This window comes from Leucopleurus acutus (genome assembly GCF_964270905.1).
Source record: "Leucopleurus acutus genome assembly, chromosome: 14".
Taxonomy (NCBI): Eukaryota; Metazoa; Chordata; class Mammalia; order Artiodactyla; family Delphinidae; genus Leucopleurus; species Leucopleurus acutus.
This window is the reverse complement of record NC_139156.1, coordinates 69,052,781-69,071,588: the sequence shown is the minus strand read 5'-3', so window position 1 is coordinate 69,071,588 and position 18,808 is coordinate 69,052,781. Positions and strand designations below refer to the sequence as shown.

At 37.6% G+C, this 18,808-nt stretch overlaps 1 protein-coding gene across 1 annotated transcript in view; it reads left to right on the top strand.

The window, feature by feature from the left end:
- The window catches only part of REEP3 (receptor accessory protein 3), a 100,645-nt gene that overhangs the window by 29,967 nt on the left and 51,870 nt on the right, over positions 1-18,808 (top strand). The window contains exon 2 of the mRNA XM_082854712.1: positions 17,684-17,756. Within this exon, the coding sequence (XP_082710838.1) occupies positions 17,684-17,756 (73 nt within the window). The remainder of the gene's footprint in view (positions 1-17,683; positions 17,757-18,808) is intronic.

The window sequence follows — 18,808 nt, the reverse complement described above, 5'->3', positions numbered from 1 at the left end:
TGTGTTAACTTGAAAAGCCCTAGGCTCTGTGGCACAGCTAAAAATCTTATATCCAGAGTTTGGGTATTGGCTTCTGGTGAAATAGCATTCACAGAGTAGTATCGTTAAGGCAGAGACTTAATGATGTGGCTTTCAGTTGGTGAGGATAAAATCCCCAGCAGGAGAAGACTTGGTATTCCTCTGACCTGATGACATGAGGCCCAAACCCAGGGTTCAGCTTTGTAAAAGATAAGAAAGTCACCAGGGATTTACAGCCCATCCCCCCCTCAAATAAAACAGACTATAAATGCATTAAAAATATAGAGAGAGGGACTTCCCTGGTGGTGCAGTGGTTAGGAATCCGCCTGCCAATGCAGGGGACACGGGTTCAAGCCCCGGTCCGGGAGGATCCCATGTGCCATAGAGCAACTAAGCCCATGTGCCACAACTACTGAGCCTGCGCTCTAGAGCCTGTGAGCCACAACTACTGAGCCCGTGTGCCACAACTACTGAAGCCCACACACCTAGAGCCTGTGCTCTGCAACAAGAGAAGCCACTGCAATGAGAGGCCCGTGCACCACAACGAAGAGTAGCCCTGCTCTCCGCAACTAGAGAAAACCTGCAACGAAGACCCAATGCAGCCAAAAATAAATACATAAATAAATAAAGTTTTAAAAAAAGATAAAATCTTTACAAAAGATAGAGATACAAATATTTACTTGCTCTCAGCATAAGAAAGGTTTATCTAATATAAGTGTAAACATTTAATATCAAGGTGTACAAATATACAACATATTCATATTAGCAGAATTCATAAACAAAATTGCTATTAGTTAAGATACAAAATAGACCAAAAAAAGGCCTGGAATCAACAATACTCCAATAGTAATGAGCACACCTATCACCTATATCTTGGTTTCAAATACATTCTCCAGTAAAAGATACCAGCGCTCCTTGGGGAAATAGCTGACTTTAGGAATGGGACAAGAAGTATACAGTATGAGCCTGGTCCATCTTTTAGTGCCACAATATAACAAAGTGCTCGAAAAACATACAAATAAAAACAATGATGGGGTTATATCAAAGGGACCCAAGAGCCAACTGAAAGAGATCCCAATGACCAAATCTAGAACAATTTGAGCAACAAAATAAAGTACTATTGTGTTAGAACCCAAAATGTATAATATCCATGAGTCCATAATGATATAATGGTTTAATAAATCAATGAATGGAAGAAAAGAGAAAAATCTCCCATGCAGAAGAATTGCAAGTAATTTATGTAAATACTCTGCCCTCATGGAGGTGGAGCATATAACTTGCCACTCCTTAAGCAGAGGCTGTATATAGTCACTTCCTTCAAAGAGGTGTGGTATGGGAAGCAGGACAGTGTTTTGGTGGGGACTGTTTAGTAACTTTACCTGATAACTACTACTACAGCCAAGTGATCAAAGTTAACATCATCAGTGATAAATTATCAGTGATAAGGGTATGTCATATGTACCCTTGATATGTCATGAAAATGATACATCGTCTTTGTGATGTTCCTCCCAAAAACCCTTACCCTAATCTAACCCTGACAAAAACATAAGACAAATACAAATTGAGGGACATTATAAAATATACTTGACCAGTAATCTTCAAAACTATCAAGTCATCAAAAATAAAGTTTGAGAAACTTTTTGAGGAGCTTGGGGAGATACGGTGATTAAATGTCATGTCACAAATGAAGTGGAATCCCAGATGGTATCCTAGAATAGATATATGTAAAAACTAAGCAAATCTAAATAAAATAAGGACTTTAATTAATTCTAATGTATTGTTAATGGTTCATTAATGGTGCAAACGTACCATAGTATTGTAAGATTTTTTTTTTTTTTTGCGGTATGTGGGCCTCTCACTGTTGCGGCCTCTCCTGTTGCGGAACACAGGCTCCGGACACGCAGGCTCAGCGGCCATGGCCCACGGGCCCAGTCGCTCCGCAGCATATGGGATCCTCCCGGACCGGGGCACGAACCCGTGTCCCCTGCATCGGCAGGCGGACTCTCAACCACTGCGCCACCAGGGAAGCCCTGTATCTTTTTTTTTAATGGAGCAAAAAGCCACAGCTTCAGAATTGGTGGATTCTGTATCACTTCTCAGGAGTGGGAGTAGGATCATCCAGAACTGCGTTTCTGCAACAATGAGTGATGTTTCCTAAGAGCCCAAGAGCTTGCTAGTGCCAAACAGTCAGCGTGCTGGTTCCCTGCTGTAATTACTGATGTCAGAATTAAATTAGATGGTGGTATAGTTCTTGTGGCACATGTTTGCTTTCTTTTTCTGTTAATGAGTTGCCCAAGACAGCATAAAGTTCCCTCATCTCTGGTTTTCTTGTACAAAGAAACTACTTAGACATTCTGTGATCAGCTGACCACCTCAAGACAACAGAGAATATCTTTAAATGCTTTTACAATGCTTAATTTTTATGTCCTGGTTGTTAGTTTTGTTATTGATTATTTGCTCTACAAAATAAGAAGACCAAACCTCATTAATCAAAGAGTAACATGCAGAGTGCCTATGAAAAGAGGGAGCGTTCTCAACAGTAAAGAGGAAGATTATTCTAGCTCTAGGGAGTGGCATGAGGAAAAATTACTTAGTTGGAGATAATAGAAGTATTAGAAAGATGTGAACAAATGAAATGAAGGAAGTGGTTCAAGAAATATGAAAATAGACTGCTTTGATTTCCAGATCATCACAAATTTAGTTATAATTAAAAGCAATGGGGTGGGGGGGACTTCCCTGGTGGCGAAGTGGATAAGTCTCCGCACTCCCAATGTTGGGGCCCAGGTTTTATCCGTGGTCAGGGAACTAGATCCCGCACGGATGCCGCAACTAAGAGTTCACATGCCACAACTAAGGAGCCCGCGAGCTGTAACTAAGGAGCCTACCTGCTGCAACTAACACCCAGTGCAACCAAATAAATAAATAAACAAATAAAGCAATGGGGAGTTCAGTGTTGTATCCTTAGAGCTAGAATATACAGTGCCTGGCACAAAGTATGCCATCAGTGATATCTGTTTCTGTATATTGGAGAGAAATTAACAGATTATTTGAAAGCAAAATATTAAATTCACTTTAGATTGGTTGGAGCCCAATAGAGTTGTTATGCTCATTTGTGAGCGGACTACAGAGGATCGTAGTATGGACTGCCCAGTAAATATGAATGCCCAGTGGGAGGACTTGGCAGAAATTTTAGATCTGAGTTCAATTCAGGGGAATTTCACTTCGAGATCAGGCTAGAACCCATATTTATGGCTTTTCTTACTCATCTCCTACTTGTTTGTATAGAGGCATGAACTTTAAGAGAGGAAGTTTTCTCAATATATTCAGAAGTGGTTTGTATGTGATTTTTCTTCACCAGCAGCTTTTTTAAACTTTAGATTACAACTGAACTCTCCTTATCTTTAATGTCGATGGGGCTAAAGCTGAGTTTGGGTTTTAACAGATCCTGTGCTTAAGGGGCTAAATAAAGAAAACAGTTCCTCTGAGTTAAGAGTTGTTCAGGGGTCAGGGGTTGGTCCGATGATATGAGTAATTCGTAATCACGCCAAGTATAGCCACCTAACCAGTTTGATAGGAATGGAGAGCATGTGAATGTTGATTAAACATGTCAATACTCCTCTATGTAGACTTCGTACACAATCAAAAAATGGGTCTCATATTTCTCCAAAGAAGGCATACAGATGCCTAACAGCACATGAAAAGATGCTCAACATCGCTATTAGAGAAGTGCAAATCAGAACTACAATGAGGTATTACCTCACACTGGTCAGAATGGCCATCATTAAAATGTCTACAAATAATAAATGCTGGAGAGAGTGTGGAGAAAAGGGAACCCTCCTACACTGTGGGTGGGAATGTAAATTGGTGCAGTCACTATGGAGAACAGTGTGGAGTTTCCTTAGAAAACTAAAAATAGAATTACCATATGATCCAGCAATCTCACTCCTGGGCATATATCCAGACAAACCTATAATTCAAAAAGATACATGCACCCCTTTGTTCATGGCAGCAGTATTTACAATAGTCAAGACATGGAAGCAAACCTACATGTCCATGGACAGAGGAATGCATAAAGAAGATGTGGGGGCTTCCCTGGTGGCGCAGTGGTTGAGAGTCCGCCTGCCGATGCAGGGGACATGGGTTGGTGCCCCGGTCCGAGAAGACCCCACATGCCGCCGAGCGGCTGGGCCCGTGAGCCATGGCCGCTAAGCCTGCGCGTCCGGAGCCCGTGCTCCACAACGGGAGAGGCCGCAACAGTGAGTAGGCCCGCGTACCGCAAAAGAAAAACAAAAAAAGAAGATGTGGTACATATGTGCAATGGAATACTACTCAGCCATAAAAAAGAATGACATAATGCCATTTGCAGCAGTGTGGATGAACCTACAGATTATCATACTGAGTGTAGTAAATCAGACAGAGAAAGACAAATATGTTATCACATATGTGGAATCTAAAATATGACACAAATGAACTTACTTACAAAACAGAAACAGACTCACAGACATAGAAAACAAATCTATGGTTACCAAAGGAATTGGGGCAGGGCGATAAATTAGGAGTTTGGGATTAGCAAATACAAACTACTGTATATAAAGTAGATAAACAAGGTCCTACTATATAGCACAGGGAACTATATTCAGTATCCTGTAATAAACCATAATTGAAAAGAATATGGAAAAAATATATATATATATAATGTATGTATATTAAAAAATTGAATTACTTTGCTGTACACCAGAAACTAACACACTATAGATCAACTATACTTCAATTTAAAAAATTTTAGAAAATGGGTCTCAGATATCTTTTTTTTATATATGATGGGTCACAGTTCACAGTTACTTAGATAACTTCTGAATGTTGACTTCATTCAACTACTAACATTGCAGATGTTTGCTATGAGTTACACGTTGTATAAATTACAAAGTGTTTTTGGTATAGAGCAAAGAGCACAGGTTTTGAAATTAGAAGTTCTGTTTATTTTGTTTTGCCTTTGACACTAGTGGGTGCTTAATTCATAAGATTGTTAGTCTCTGAGCCTTATCTGTAGAGATAGAGCAATAATATCTACCCCACATATGAATTTCTTATTTGTAGTGACTATCAGAATGGAAAAATTACACCTGGTAAACTGGGGAATGCTGTAGATTTTGGGGACCTTTGTCTTCTTTTAGTCATGTATGGCATTCTATAGAACCCTGTCCACAGGATGCCTAGTTCCTTGAAGGCCTCAAAAGTTGGTGGTTCTATAGCATATTCTGTATTGAGTTGAGCATTATTATTATTATTATTTTTTTAGATGTTGGGGGTAGGTGTTTATTAATTTGTTTATTTATTTTTGCTGTGTTGGGTCTTCGTTTCTGTGCGAGGGCTATCTCTAGTTGTGGCAAGCGGGGGCCACTCTTCATCGCGATGCACAGGCCTCTCACTATCACGGCCTCTCTTGTTGCGGATCACAGGCTCCAGACACGCAGGCTCAGTAGTTGTGGCTCACGGGCCTAGTTGCTCCGCGGCATGTGGGATCCTCCCAGACTAGGGCTCGAACCCGTGTCCCCTGCATTAGCAGGCAGATTCTCAACCACTGCGCCACCAGGGAAGCCCCGAGTTGAACATTATTTTTAAACATTTTTCTTTGGTCTGGGCCTACCACATAGTAGGCCCTGGTGGTTGGGGGGTGAGGTGGTGGCTAGGGGAAAGAGTAAGAGGATGATGAAATACTAGTCTGATTTACTGTGAATTGATTTATTTCCCCTTAGTTTTATCTTTAGCTTTCCTTTTAGAGTAGAAATTAGAAGCTCTGAAGTAAAATTAGAAGTTTAGCTCTGACAACATGAAAATTCCAAGCTTTATAGCTCATGATGACTATAATTAAAACATGTATAAAATCTTTCAAAGGAATTTTTTACTGTGCTTTTCTCTCCTTGGCAGTTTTAAACCTGTATCACTGATTAAAGAATTCAGAATTTGGGTTTTTCCTCATGGGTTTGACTTCTTCCTCGTGATTGTAATTTTCATACTTTTCTTTAGAGCCACCTAACTTGTTTTACTAAATGGGAATTCTCTACTTGTAGAGATTCTTAACAACAGATCTTTTCTTGAAATCGTATAAGACAAAAGTTACATATTATTTTCAGTAATCATGTATGAACTTTTGCTACATGATGGCTGCTGAAACAGTGGCATAATGATTCATTTAGAAAGAATATACACAGATACATGGGTTATCACCAGACCTTGTACCATTTGTAATCATTTAGCCTTAAACAGGCACAAATTTATTATTTTCAAAGATTTATTAATTTTTGCCACTTTACTCTGTACATCTCTTTTCCCTTATGATCTCTTACATTTATTTTAGAATTTAAGTAAAGACAGAGTTTGACAAAAGTCAAGATAACCTATAGTCACATTACTTCTAAAAATACAGTTAGAGCTTAGCATATGGACAACATTTGCTTAATCATAATCAGTTTTAATCCAAGACTAAAGTAACCTAATGTTGTCACACCTTAGTTTGTTGAAGATGCAGAATTCAGAAATTCAAATTCTTGGACCCCACTTCCAAAGATTCTCATTCCCAGTTGATTTCTATATGCAGACAGATTTGCAAGCTTCTAAACCATTTATAGAGGATGCTTTTCAAGTAGTTCTCAAGGGTTTAGGATTCCTCAGAGGATTCTACAATCATGGAAGCTAAATTCTCTAAGGACAACTTAATTGCATTTGTCTCATATTTATTTGCATTCATTTCTTATTTTTTGATGATCCTAAGAAAGATTTCCTCTGGGGGGAGAATACTGCTTTGAAAAAATTCAGAAAACTACTGTTATACCATAGGATTTCCAGGATTCCCTAATATTTTATTTATTTATTTTTGGCTGCATTGGGTCTTCGTTGCTGCACGCAGGCTTTCTCTAGTTGCAGAGAGCAGGGGCTACTCTTCGTTGAGGTGTGTGGGCTTCTCATTGTGGTGGCTTTTCCTGTTTTGTAGCACGGGCTCTAGACGTGCAGTCTTCAGTAGTTGTGGCATGCGGGCTCAGTAGTTGTGGCTCGCAGGCTGTAGAGCGCAGGCTCAGTAGTTGTGGCGCATGGGGTTAGTTGCTCCCCAGGATGTAGGCTCTTCCCGGACCAGGGCTCGAACCCGTGTCCCTTGCATTGGCAGATGGATTCTTAACAACTGCACCACCAGGGAAGTCCGATTCCCTAATATTTAAGATTCTGCTTTTATTTTAAAAATTCACCAGAGTCTGTGTTAATATTAGAGACCTAATCTTCAAACAGAATTGAACTATGATAAAGGGCAAAAAACCGTTTGCCCTCTTTCTCTTCATCTTGCATGAAGCCTTTTATAAACTTGATTGCCAGAATAGCCGGCCTTTTTGATTTCACTAAATTCTGTGAATTCTTTCTACATATAGTATTTCATTGTTCTCCTAATAGAAACATACTATAGTTTCCCTTGGCTAAAACACATATAGGCAGTGGTGTGCTGGGAATGCTTAATAACTGGGGCAAAGGGACTGATTCATATCATTTGCTAATTTCCATGATGTAAATACTCCCTACAATAATAGCCTATTTCAAGCTACCAGTGTGATGTCACCAAATGTGGAGCTGGGAGGAGACACACACAGAATACTTAGTATTTCCACCATACAGATAGTGTGTAAATAACTTCAAGAGCATAGCAAAATGTAGTCAAAGTAGTTAGGAATAAAATAATTAGGAAATGAGGAGTTTGAGTATTTACTGTTTTGCTATTAATGTGTTTTATATATTTAAATTAGTTGATTGTAAGATATCCAAGAAATTGTTTCCATGCTTCTGTGGGGAAATAGATTGTTTCAAAATGGGAGAAGACTTTTACTTTGCATTTTCTACTTTATTCTATTTTTTAGATTACCTATGTTAAAAGTTTTAAGCAACAACAACAAAAACAGTATTTAAAAAGAAGCTGTCCAAAATATTTTCATGTGTGGCTAAGCTGGGGAACCAACAGTGGGTCTCAGTCACAGCTACCTACACTAAAAAATGCGTTTCTTGGTTCTCTGGCACCATAGAGCTGAATTCTGTGCTTAATCGCAGTGCCCAGTGCATTTTAACTATTTGTTTATGCTCTGTTATGTTCTTTCAAATTATGTGAGAAATCATTTTGCAAATGTATATGTTAGAATGTAAAGAAAAATAAGAGAATTAAGACTAGGAAAAATAGCAATCAAAATATAAAATAAAAATCTGGTGAATGCAAGTACTATATAAATATGCCAAACTTAAGGCCCATCATACTGAACAACAGATTTTGCCTGTGAGCTTCCTGGCAATTAGTGGGGGCGGGGGGAAAGGAATAATATAATTCTTATCAGAAGGAAGGGCATCATTTTCTCAAAGAAAGCTAAGCATTGCATTGTACTGAATTCCAAAGTAAATCTCACACATGAAATTTCATATATAGGGATATCAATATAATAAACAATGCCCTTAATACTATTCCCCTAGTATTTATAGCCATGGGTTTCACATGGCAGTTTCTTATAATATACTTCAAGAAAAAACAAGAATGTAATATTAAAAAACTACTCAGTTAAAGTGAATTTTCCCCCAAAGAAGATAGGTATCATGTTTAGGAATATAATCTGGTAGTTGAGCTTGATCCAAATTTAGAGTGACACTGCCTACAGAAATAAAGGTTTAGAACAAGGATGGCAAAAAAAAAAAAAAAAATAGGCAAATAAGTCCACTTAGCTTCCATCCTTTGTTGTGAGCTTATGTTGGTGCTGTGTTGACAAGGATTCGGAGACCAGGGTCAGCAGAAAAGATTGCAGTGAATGACTAGCAATTTCTCTCTTGGTCACAGAAATGAGTAGCAGAGAGACCTCTTCATGTTTGCCATCCTTACGCCAGGCTGTTTTATGTACATTTCACTGGTCTTGGTCTTTAGTGTAAACTGGATTACAGACAGGTTGAGTTTGTTTTTACTCTTTGATGAGGGCCTGGAGAGTATTGTATTTTACGTTGCTCTTTGAGAGTATACATGGTATCTATGTTCATTGTGACTAATCCTAACGAGTCTGGTACATCTATCTTTCATCATTCTGACTTTTCATCCTATGCTTTGTTTCTTTAATATTAGTTATCCCATTTTAGTTAATCTCTCATCTCATTGAGTTTGTCCTTTAATGTAATAGAACACCATAATTAACTCTTTTTTGTTTGGGAGCATGATTCTGAATGCAGTGGAATGAGGAGAATTTGCTGAATGAGTAACACCAGGTGCCAATGAGCATGGTCACGTTACGTATTAGTATTATATAGTTTATTATCAGCAATAAGCTGTTTGTAACGCTTCCTTTTAACAAACTACAATGTAAATTCTTTTCTATTATTAGAGCAGGAACTTGTAATCTAAAGACAATTTAGGAGGAATTAAAATAATTCTGAAATTAAATGTTAATATCATTAACTATAATATTTTGGGATGTTTTTCTCTTTTCATAGCAATTCATACACTGCATGATTGTTCTAATCCACATATTACCTTAAAAACACAGTTCGTCTGTTGGACAAGATGCCTACCGACTCTCCTACTCTATTTCACCTGTTTGACTTTTTTTTTACCTTATTAAAGAAAATAGTCCTTAAATGGGTATTTCATACATTCCTTGTAAGAATATAAGATGATGTTACTTTCCTGAAGAGCAGTTTGGCAATATATATCAAAGATCTTCAAAATCTCAGCCCGTTTGACTTAGCTATTCCCCTTTTAGGATAATGTCATTGGGAAATAGTGATTTTTAAGGGTGGATCTTGGAGTGAGAGTGCCCGGCTTTGAATCTAGCCAATAAAGTTATAAGCTGTTATGGACACCGGATTAATTTCTTAACTTCTGTAAGGCTCAGTCGTTTTTTTGTTTTTTTTTTAATGTATTTATTTATTTTTTATTTATTTATTTTTGGCTGCATTGGGTCTTCGCTACTGCGCGTGGGCCCTCTCTAGTTGCGGCGAGTGGGGGCCACTCTTCGCTGCGGTGTGGTGCGCGGGCCTCTCATCGCGGGGGCCCCTCCCGCTGCGGAGCACCGGCTCCAGGCGCGCGGGCTTCAGTAGTTGTGGCACACGGGCTCAGTAGTTGTGGCTTGCGGGCTCCAGAGCGCAGGCTCAGCTAGTGCATGGGCCCAGTTGCTCCACGGCATGTGGGATCCTCCCGGACCAGGGCCGGAACCTGTGTCCCCAGTGTTGGCAGGCAGACTCCTAAGCACTGCGCCACCAGAGAAGCCCCAAGGCTCAGTCTTTTCATCGGTAAAATAGGTATGAAAATAGCACGTATCTCTAGGTGTTATTGTGAGAAATGAAGTCATTACAGAAAGTGCTTAACATCCTGCTTAGTATAAAATGTTGATAAATAATTTCTGTTATTAGTAATCAGAGAAAGATTGTTCATCATAGCATTAATTAAAATAGTACACATACAGGAACGTATGTTTTTCATTCATATGAAGGAATATTATACTATATAGTTGTTAAATGATGTTCTTAAAGAATATTTAAAGATATAAGAAAATGTTCATAATGTAACATTTAGTGGAAGGGCAGGACAAAAATCTATATGCTCTCAGATGTCAATTGATTGTTTTTAGTATTTTAGAACATGTTTTTAAAATAGTCTTTAAAATGTTATGTCTTAAAATAATGTTTTTAAATGATTATAGAAAAAACTTGAAAAGATAATACCAAAATGTTAAGACTGGATCACTGTTAAATATTCTTAAAACTAGGTGATAGGGATAGGGGGATTTATTTTATTAATACTATACTATTTGTGTATAACTTCATTTTTCATAATGTTTTTTAAAAGAATGACAAGAATAATAGATAAAAAAGGAAGTTTAAATTCTTGGAATTAGTGGTTTGTAATTTGTTTAAATGTAAATTAGTTCTTGATCAGTGTTGTTATTTAACTATTATTGATGCATTTTTAAGGTTTTCAAAGATTTGAGTGATATCAGACTTGTGAAAAGTTTGATAAAAATTATAACAAATATACATAAACATATATTTGGAATAATCTTTACCAAAAAGAAAGATGGTTTATTCAATAATGGAATTACTTGTGATTTTTTTTTTTTTTTTTTTTTTTTTGCGGTACGCGGGCCTCTCACTGTTGTGCCCTCTGCCGCTGCAGGGCACAGGCTCCGGACGCGCAGGCCCAGCGGCCACGGCTCACGGGCCCAGCCGCTCCGTGGCATGTGGGATCCTCCCAGACCGGGGCATGAACCTGTGTCCCCTGCATCGGCAGGCGGACTCCCAACCACTGCGCCACCAGGGAAGCCCCTACTTGTGATTTTTATTGTCTTTTTTATACTTTTCTACATCTTACAAAAATTCTACAAGTTCTTTTTAAAATCTTAATCGGAAAAAGCGTTAATCAATTTTTTATGAAATGATGTTTAACTTTTATGCTTTAATGACATTAATTCTAGTATTGAAAGCACTTTTACTCGTTGCTTCTTAGACTTGCCTTTGAACATGATATAATTCTCTAAAACAATTTTGGTGAAGGATGGATTGTGTCATACCATCTGTCCAGAAAATAGGTATTTCAAGTATTTTCCGTATATGAAAAATGATATAAGAACTGTCTTCACTACTACATTCCCATAAATTTTATTTCCTTTTTTAAATAGTGTTTTTCAACACAGCCAGTGTTCGTATAGGCAACTTTACCTTAGTGGGAGGGAAGGGTATTATGAGTATTTTGGCAAAGTTCTCGCGTCTGTAGGCAGAAATAAGAGTAAATGAAGTAGCTATTTCTTCCTACCTCTATAACTGAAATGATATTCAAATTTATAGGTCAGTTTTATTTGTAGAAAATACTCCCTTTATAAACCGTAAGTTTATCTTGTAGGTGGCCTTCTAAAATAAACTTTATTTGATTTTATACAGTGTGTGCTCATGCTTTGGCTTTATGCCTGACCTCCCAGGTTGCAAACATCTCCAGCAGAAGCCAATATTAAAGAAAAGAACAAAAAAATAACCTAGAAAATATTACAGATGTTAGTAATAAATTATCCAGTAATATTCACATTGGAGCCGTAATAAATTATAATATTAACAGTGGTGGTCCTTAAAAATTGTCCCACTATTCACTAAGACATTTAATCTTTCCATCGTTCCAAATGAAATACATTACTGTTTTCTACTCTTAACAAAAGTTAGGTGTTAGGGACGTTGTGTTTGTTCATTTGACTGTTTCTATTCAATACAGAGGTTAAAAAATAAAAGCAAAACACCTGTATGTATAGCATCAACTAGCACCAAACCTTACTATATGTGAGAAAAGTATCTATTTTGGAAGTCAGTTATATATACATTAAAAATTCAAATGATCTAAAATAGAGTATGCTAGGGACTTCCCCAGTAGCAGAATGGTTAAGAGTCCGCCTGCCAATGCAGGGGACATGGGTTTGAGCCCTGGTCCAGGAAGATCCCTCATACTGTGGAGCACCTAAGCCCGTGTGCCACAACTACTGAGCCTGTGCTCTGGAGCCCGCAAGCCACAACTACTGAGCCCGCGTGCCACAACTACTGAAGCCCACGCACCTAGAGCCCGTGATCCGCAACAAGAGAAGCCACTGCAATGAGAGGCCCATGCACCACAGCGAAGAGTAGCCCCCACTCGCTGCAACTAGAGAAAGCCTGTGTGCAGCAACGAAGACCCAGTGCAGCCAAAAATAAATAAATATTTTTAAAAATAAAATAGAATATGCTAAAGGCAAAATGACTAATCCTGACAAATTCTACAATTCACAATAAAAGTAATTTAGAAGTCTGTGGAGGAGGGTGGGATCTTGAAGCCAAAAAAAGTGAATTAATTAAGCAAGAAAAAAAATGGAGGAAGTGGAGGGAGGATAAGGAGGGAAGGAGGCATTGCAGGCAAAAGCACACACTGCAGGACTGAAGTAGAAATATCATACAGGAGGCATATTGAGGAAACCATGTTGAAACAGATGGTTTATATAAGGCAGTGGTTTTCATAATAACTTCTTATGAGCCCCTACATGGGCTTGTTGGCAAAGGGGTGAAGAGACCAGCTACTGAAGCCTTTAAGCAAGGTAGTAGAGTAGATCAATATTAGGAAGATTGATCCGACGCTGGAGCCAGAGGCTGTGTTGGGAAACCATTCAGTAAGTCAGATGAGATGGCAAGAGCCTAAATGTATCATTGGCCAGTGATTTGAAAATAAAAGAGGATGGATGTGTGGGTGCTCACCAAGGAAGAACCAACAGGACTGAGCTACAGATTGGATGGACGATGTAGCAGGGGAAGGAGGCGTCAAAGATCCATACACTGAGAGTGATGGAGAATCTCATGTTGAATTTAAATCCAGCGGTACTTGATTGCATGGGAATATGGAAGATAATATGTTGATTGTGTCCAAATTCTCAAGGGAAATACGAAGTGGATGGAAATGGCTAACTTGAATATGTAAACTATAACTGTGGTGGCTAACTTCGGGATTATACCTTAGGTCTGCAGTGAGGATGAACACATAGCAGACCTGAGAGTTGTATTCTTGTTTACACCTCAGGTCCTAAGGTAAATCGCTTTCTTAGAAGTCACTAAGCTGGAAAGCCTCTGTGCCTTGTGGGGTGCCTGTGTTAAACTGAAAAGCCCTAGGCTCTGTGGCACAGCTAAAAATCTCATATCCAGAGTCTGGGTATTGGCTTCTGGTGAAATAGCATTCACAGGGTAGTATCGTTAGGTAAGGCAGAGAATGTTTATCAAGTGGCTTCCAGGTGGTGAGGATAAAACCTGCAACAGGAGAAGACTTGGTATTCCTCTAACCTGGTTACATGAGCCCCAAACACAGGGTTCAGCTTTGTGAAGGATAAGAAAGTCACCAGGGATTTATAGCCCATCCCCCTCCCCCAAGTAATCTGTAAGTAAACTAAAAAATCTCTCTTTATCTCTTATATAGAGATATAAATATTTACTTGCTCTCAGTGTAAGAATGCTTATTTAATATAAATGGAAACATTTATTTAATGTAAAAGTTCTTAAATATACAGTATGTGTTAAGGGCTGAATTATGTCCCCCTCGCAAAACTTGTATGTTGAAGTCAAAACTTGTATGTTGAAGTCGTAACCCGGAGTATCTCAGAATGTGACTGTATTTGGAGATAAGATCTTTAAAGAGGCAATTAAATTAAAATGAGGTATTTAGGGTGGGCCTGAATCCAATGTGATTGGTGTTCTTACAAGAAGAAGAGATTAGGACACACACATGGACCAAGGTATGACCACATGAGGACACAGTGAGAATGTGACCGTCTGCAATCCAAGGAGGAAGGCCTCAGGAAGAAACCAAATTTGCCAACACCTTGATCTTGGACTTCCAGCCTCCAGAACTATGAGAAAATAAATATCTGTTGTTTAAACCATCCAGTCTGTGATATTTCATTATGGCAGCCCTAGCAAACATAATACAGTATGTATTTCAGCAAACTTCATAAACAAAATTGAAAGATAACAATAACCTAGAAAAATATTGGCTAACATACAAAACAGACAAAGAAGGGCCTCACATCAACAACACTGTAGTAACAATGAGCACCCCTAGCACCCAGATCTGGGTCTTAAATACCATCATCCAATAAAAGGAACCGAGGCTTCTTGGAGGAGTGGCTGATTCTAGGAATGCGACCGGAAGTACACAGTGTGAGCCTGGTGCATTATGTGTAGTGCCAGAAAGTAACAAATTGCTAAAAAAAAAAAAAAGAAGAAAAAATCCCTCACAATTATGGAGGTATGTCAAAGGGACATAGGAACTAACCGAAAGATGTCCCAATGTTCAAAGCTTTTGAGCAACAAAATAAAGTATTATTGGATCAATATCCAAAGTGTAAAATAAACCTACGAGTCCATATTGACATAAATACATTATTGAATAAATAAATAACTGGAGAAGAATAGACAAATCTCCCATGCAGAAGAATTCCAAATAATTTATATAGCTACTCCACTCTCAAGGAGGTAGAGGGCAACTCTCCCCACTCAAGCGTGGCCCGTGCATAGTGACTTTCTTCCAAAGACTACAGCATGGAGGTGGTGGGAGTAAGCTTAAAGTTACCAAATCTAACACACACTACCTCAGCCTGGTGGTCAAGGTTAACATCAACAGCGATAAGCAATACTAATAGTATGTGCCCTTAATATGATGAGATGGAACTTAGCCTCTGTGATCTTCCTCCCCCAAACCCACACCTCAGTCTAATCATGAGAAAAACATCAGACAAATGCCAGTCGAGTGGCTTCCTACAGCATAGTTGGCCCATATTCCTCAAAACTGTCAACATCAGGGACTTCCCTGGTGGCACAGCAGTTAAGACTGCGCTCCCAATGCAGCGGGCCCGGGTTCGATCCCAGGTCGGGGAACCAGATCCCACACGCACGCCTCAAATAAAAGTTTGCATGCCACAACTAAGGAGCCGGCAAGCCCCAACTAAAAGGAGCCCATCTGCTGCAACTAAGGAGCCTGCAAGCCGCAACTAAGGCCCAGCGCAACCTAATTAATTAATTAAAAGAAAACAAAAAACACATGGTATAAAAAAACCATCAAGATCATTTCCCGAGCAAAGTCTGAGAAACTTACAGCCAAGAGGACCTAAGGAGGCAAGACAACTAAATATAATATGCTACCCTGGATGGGATCCTGGGACAGAAAAAGGATGCTAGGTAAAAACTAAAGACATCTGAATAAAGTTTGAACTTTAGTTAATAATATATTAATAATGATTTATTAATTATGATAAATGTACCATACTGATGCAAGATGTTACTGATAGAAGTAACTCAGTGTAGGGTATTGGGAATTATCTATACCATCTTCCCAACTTTTCTGTAAAAATAAAACTATGCTAAAATACTCTTTTTTAAAAATAGATTAAAGAAAGAAAAGTAGACAACAGAATATCATACACTCATGTATCAAAAAACCAGTGAACACTTGAGAAAAACTCATACTTACTGGTGCTCAGAAATGCGCATTAGAACATATAAGGCAATTATTTTTCTCCTATTTAGCTGGCAAACATTTTTTAAATGATGATACACACGATTGGCAATGTATAGGAATGCAAAGTGGAACTACTTCTCTGGAGGGCATTTTTGATAATAAGTAGAAATGTGTGTACTCTTTGAAGCAGCAGTATCGCAACCAGGAAGTGTATATCAGTGTGCATAGAAATGTTTTTCACAGTATTATGTGCAATAGCAAAAATCTGGAAATTAACCAAAAGCCTATAAATATGGGACTGTTTAAATAAATTATGTGAATCTCAATGTGGAATGTAATGAAGGTATTAATACTGTAGACTAATATTTGAAGACAAAAAATTCCATGATATGTGAAAATGCCAATTGTAAACCATATAAACTGTGTCATGCCATTTCTATATCTGACACACACACACACCCTCTTGGATATGGAATTTGGTGAAGTAATTGTAACAGAGAGCATTAAATTAAGTCCTATTAGTGATTGTCATTTTATGAATGCTTTAAGAGTTACTTTAGAATGGATAAAGATGTGTGTGTGTGTGTGTGTGTATACACACATACATACAATGGAATATTACTGAGCCATAAAAAAGAAGGAAATGATGCCATTTGCAGCAACATGGATGGACCTAGAGATTGTCATACTGAGTAAAGTAAGTCAGACAGAGAAAGCCAAATATCATGTGATATCACATATATGTGGAATCTTAAAAAAAGGTACAAATGAACTTATCTACAAAACAGAAACAGGGTTATAAATGTAGAAAACAAACTTATGGTTACCGGGGGGTAAGGGGGGAGGAATAAAATGAGAGATTGGGATTGACATATACACACTACTGTATATAAAATAGATAACTAATAAGGACTTAGTGTACAGCACAGGGAATTCTACTCAATACTCTGAAATGACCTCTATGGGAAAAGAATCTAAAAAAGAGTGGATATATGTATAACTGATTCACTTCGCTGTACACCTGAAGTTAACACAACATTGTAAATCAACTATACTCCAATAAAAAAATATTTAAGTTATTTTAAGATATATTGTAATAAATGTATCAAGTATTGTTTCACAGCACTGTCATAATTAGAAATCAGTGCTTCTCAAACCAATGGCGTGAAGGGCCACTTTTTCCATTACCCCAAATTATGTGTGTGTGCATGCATGTTATATTTATGTTTTAGGTATACTACACATGGATGAAAAGTAGGATTTGCATACAGTAAAGTGTTGCCTCTGGTTATTTCTGACTGGTAGCATTGGGGCAAATTTTATTCTTTTGGCAATTTTGTACATTTTCCAAATGTTCAAGAATCTACAGAATATTTTTTGTAATTAGTAAAAAAGATTTTAAATGGCAGTTTTTAAAAATAAATCTTTTTTTCCCATGAAACTACCTAGAATATTGAAACCATCTTTTTGTTTAACAAAAATTGTATTTTTAGTTTGCTTTTCTGAGTGGATTTAGTTTATACACAAAGTTTTCATACACATTTACACTGTCATACGTTCTTCATGTACTTTCTACTTTTCTATTAGGTGAAATTTTCATGAGCTGTTAAAAGCATTATTATGTTTGATTAGTCCTCTTGTACTTTTTACTTTTAGGTTGGTGTTTGGAATGCTTTATCCTGCATATTATTCATACAAAGCTGTGAAAACAAAAAATGTGAAGGAGTATGTAAGTATAGTTTTGTGAGTGATCAATTCTAGTTGAATGTATCCATTATATACAATACTAGAAAAACTGCCATTATTTTAGAAACAGCTGGAATAATGTTTTGGGTTAAAAATGTGATATAAATGTAATAAAGTTAGTCTTTTTTTTAAACTAATTTTGAATACAATTGCAAAGTGGAGTTTCAAAAATAGTTTGCTGTCAGTTGGCATTTAAATAAGTATGATCCCCAAATGAGTAATTGGATCTCTTATTCATTCAGACTTTAAGTCCCAGTAAAATAAGAGGTTGGGAAATTGTCTGTTTTTTAGTCTTGTAAATGGATAGGTACACCAAGAATATCTCTCTGGTCCCAAAACCTTTTTTCTTCCTTCATAGTTGTTTTGTCCCTTTCTAATTGATTTAAATACATAGATACCTCATGACTACTGACAATTACAATCTTTTTTCTTCTTGAATCATACTATATTTGTAATGATTTCCTCTTCAGTCATCAATGTTTCTTTTCTCTTTTACTTTCCTCTTCCCCATTCCTTAACTGGTTTTTTTTTAATTTCACTAATTTTTAAAATTTTCTTCCTTTCTTTATTATTCATTCATTTATTTACACATTTCTGTAAGTTCTCCCTCCCAATTTTATCCATAATGTTCAATGGTAAATGGGCTTCCCCACCTATAAATCCTGGCATAAGTTTACTATTTGTGATGAAGGGAATTTTCAGAGAATAGCAAAAGCATAGCTTATGAGTGGTTAATCAACAGGGGTAAGCAGTCCACACTGAGAACTGCACATCAGTAGCTGTGGTTCTTTTTTTAATTGAGGTGACATTCAGGTAACATAAAACTAACCATTTCATAGTGAACAATTGGTGGCATTCACTACATTCACAATCTTGTGCAAACACTACTTCTACCTACTTCCAAAAGATTTTTCATCACTCCAGAATAAAACAACATACCCGTTAAGCAGTTACTTGTCACACTGCCCCTGCCCCCCAGCCCCTAGCAACCACCTGTCTGCTTTGTTTGTATGGAATCTGGGTATTTCATATAAA